A 2807-nucleotide genomic window follows, 5' to 3' on the forward strand; every position below is an offset into this window, starting at 1 on the left:
GCTGCATCCGGCTTTTGACAGGTAGTTAGGTTAAACAGCAGCGGGCTTCCCCATTGCTTGTGTAACCTAACTTGGTGAGGCAAGAGCTGTCACAGCCTCTACTCTGTGTTAGAGGCGTGAGCTCTGTGGATGGCTTGGACCAATGGCAAAGCGCCATTAGTCCAAGCTGTCTAATAAAAAAAAAGAAGGAAAAAAAAACCAGTGAGGACATCGATCCCGATGCCTCATCAGTGACAACCAAATGAGGAACAGGGAGGCTCCTCCCTGTCTCCTCCCTTCCTCCTCCCCACACAGCTTGGTTACCGAACTGGGGGTGAAGCTTTGGCGGGAAGGGGCGGAGCTTTCGGCATGACAGGGTGGAGCTATGGCGGGCTGGGGGATACCTCACCCATCACAGAAGGCACGTCACTGGTTTAAACCACTGTGATCCACTGTGTTCAGTTGCAGTGTGATGAAAAAAGTAGAGCTGCTCTTTTTTCAGTGCAGCATAACGCAACACATCAAAAACAAACATCAACGCAATGGAACATAATGAAAGTTTAAAAAAAAATACATAGAAGTTTGTCCATTTAGAAAATGTTAATTAAAATAAAAATTGGCAAAAAAAAAATGAATGGAACGCAAAGGAAGTCAATGGAGGTTGAAATTGCAAGTCAACAGACGTCTGTTGACTTACGTTTTCAGTCCGATATTGGTGTGAACGGGGCCTTAAACATCGTAAATTTGGCACTCAGAAAATACACCAATATTTACAAAAAAACACTCATGTATTTCCCTCTGTTGATTCCCACCAACGTGTGTACGTGTTCACACCAGTCTGCTGCATTAAAGTGTTTAGGGGTAAAAGAAAGTCTTGTCAGCTGCTTTTCTCATGTATTTCATGTATTTTCCTATTCAAACCAACCAAATGACGTCCTTTACAACATGTGCAAAACATACCCGATAACAATCTATAACACACGTTAATGCATGCTGAAACACATGCTATTTGGTGTGAAAGCGGCTTATATATTCTTTTGCAATAACACCTGTATTTCCCTGTTTTATTATGTATTCTTGCAAAAGTAATAAATTTAAAATTTTATTGTCCTGAATGTAAAAAAGAGTAATACACATTTTTCTTTATCCTGTACATATACTGAGCTGTGTGCAAGAATGATTAGCCTCCAGGTTTAAATAATAGATTGTTCTGATCTTTCATTAAACCTATGGAACTATCTTCTATGTAGTTATACTCCAGAACAGTCAAAACACCCTTTAAAAGTATGCAAAATGTAAAAGCACCCGGCCTATAATGTAAAGGATTTTAAGCTTGTTTTCTTGCTATGCAGGCTGTCTTATTTGCATCACCTGTAATTGAGTGTTGGTAACAGTGCTAGTTTCATTATTATTTCCAATTTTAGACACGCAGGGATTGACTTACTAAAGATTTATATAATAAATATATTATATATATATATATATATATAATTTACTTTTTGACCATAGATCCCCTTAAAATAAGAAAATAACAATATTGTTTCTGTATAGCGGTTTTAATGCATCAGACACTGTGACCAATTATAAATAAATTTATATAATTTTCCAAAGAAATGTTAAAACTTGCTGAACCACAATACTTAATTATACACCCATAAAGTGGTTGTATCAATCCTCTGTCGTTTTTTCACACATTTCCTCCCATAATTGGAGTTCCTCTCTGCTTCGTTTCAGGAATGGCTGGCGCGATTCATTTCCTGTCAGACATGTTGACACCAGAGACTTCACGCTTCCCTGCATTTGAACTTTGATTGGCTGGCAGGAGAATTTGGAGTACAGTCTGTGCGTACAGTGAGGAGATGTAGAATTTCCATCCGTCATGTTCAGTGCCTCCACCACATGCTGCCAGCTTTACCTTGTCACTACTTTTTACAGAGTGTTGTGGCAATGTTTACTGAATGTTTACTGAAGCTGTTGCTGCAGAAAATGGGCTATATGAAATATTACATTATCTACCCTGTGATCTTGTTGTTGCCGCAGACTGAAGATGCTAATTCATTTGTTTTTATGTGTGCCATTGGAGGCAGTTTGACGGCAATTTATTTTCAGATGCATAATTGTCATTGGTTCTCTTTTCTATGGTATAGTACATTCTATACAAACGCCCCAATCATGTATAAAGCCAGAATGTTGTAAAAAGACACATGGCCTAATAGATCAACCATATGCGTGCTGATTGGATAGTCATTTTCCACAGCTCCACCTTAAAACATTAAATTCTAAGGGTAGTATGTATCCCCTCCAGATTTATGCCTCAAGCACGACCCTTTTATTTTTTTAGGCCTGTAGGTTGTCAGATATACCAGCAAACTATGATGCGGCTAGATCTACAACAGTGTCAGACTGGCTGTTTACAGTCTCAGAACTGTGGAAACTGGATGTAACAAGATGCTTGTCGCTTCCAGATTCATTTACAGGAGGAATGATCAGCGAGTAGATGTCCCCTCTACCCGCTGACACCTGCAATAGCCATCCTGGGCAGTGGAGCCAGTGATACATGGTGGAGGAAGGTCAGGTGTGGGGGGTTGGGGCTAGTACATTCTAGTGTATGTGGAAGTGAACAATTCTAGCAGAAAGCTGGCAGACTGGCTGTTGCAGTCCCAGAATGTCGGAGTAATAGCTCACAGATGCTTGTACCCACCAATAATCTAACTGTACAATCTACTCATTTTATATTATAAGTGTGCAGGCTCACCTATGATCCAATGTTTTCATAAAATTTGCATGAGTTTAGGTTAATGAGTTTGAAAATGCTTCTTTAGCTCTAA

The 2807-nt window shown here is 39.5% G+C and overlaps 1 protein-coding gene across 2 annotated transcripts in view; it reads left to right on the top strand.

Moving 5' to 3' along the window:
* The window catches only part of LANCL2 (LanC like 2), a 36121-nt gene extending 34070 nt beyond the window's left edge, over positions 1 to 2051 (top strand). For both annotated transcript variants that reach the window (XM_018571311.1, XM_018571301.1), the window contains exon 9: positions 1714 to 2051. In XM_018571311.1, coding sequence (XP_018426813.1) covers positions 1714 to 1790 — 77 coding nt within the window. In that variant the 3' untranslated portion in view covers positions 1791 to 2051. The remainder of the gene's footprint in view (positions 1 to 1713) is intronic.
* Positions 2052 to 2807: the final 756 nt, after the last annotated feature.

The sequence above is a fragment of the Nanorana parkeri genome, unplaced genomic scaffold (assembly GCF_000935625.1).
Source record: "Nanorana parkeri isolate BGI_ZX_2015 unplaced genomic scaffold, ASM93562v1 scaffold41, whole genome shotgun sequence".
In the NCBI taxonomy this organism is placed as follows: domain Eukaryota; kingdom Metazoa; phylum Chordata; class Amphibia; order Anura; family Dicroglossidae; genus Nanorana; species Nanorana parkeri.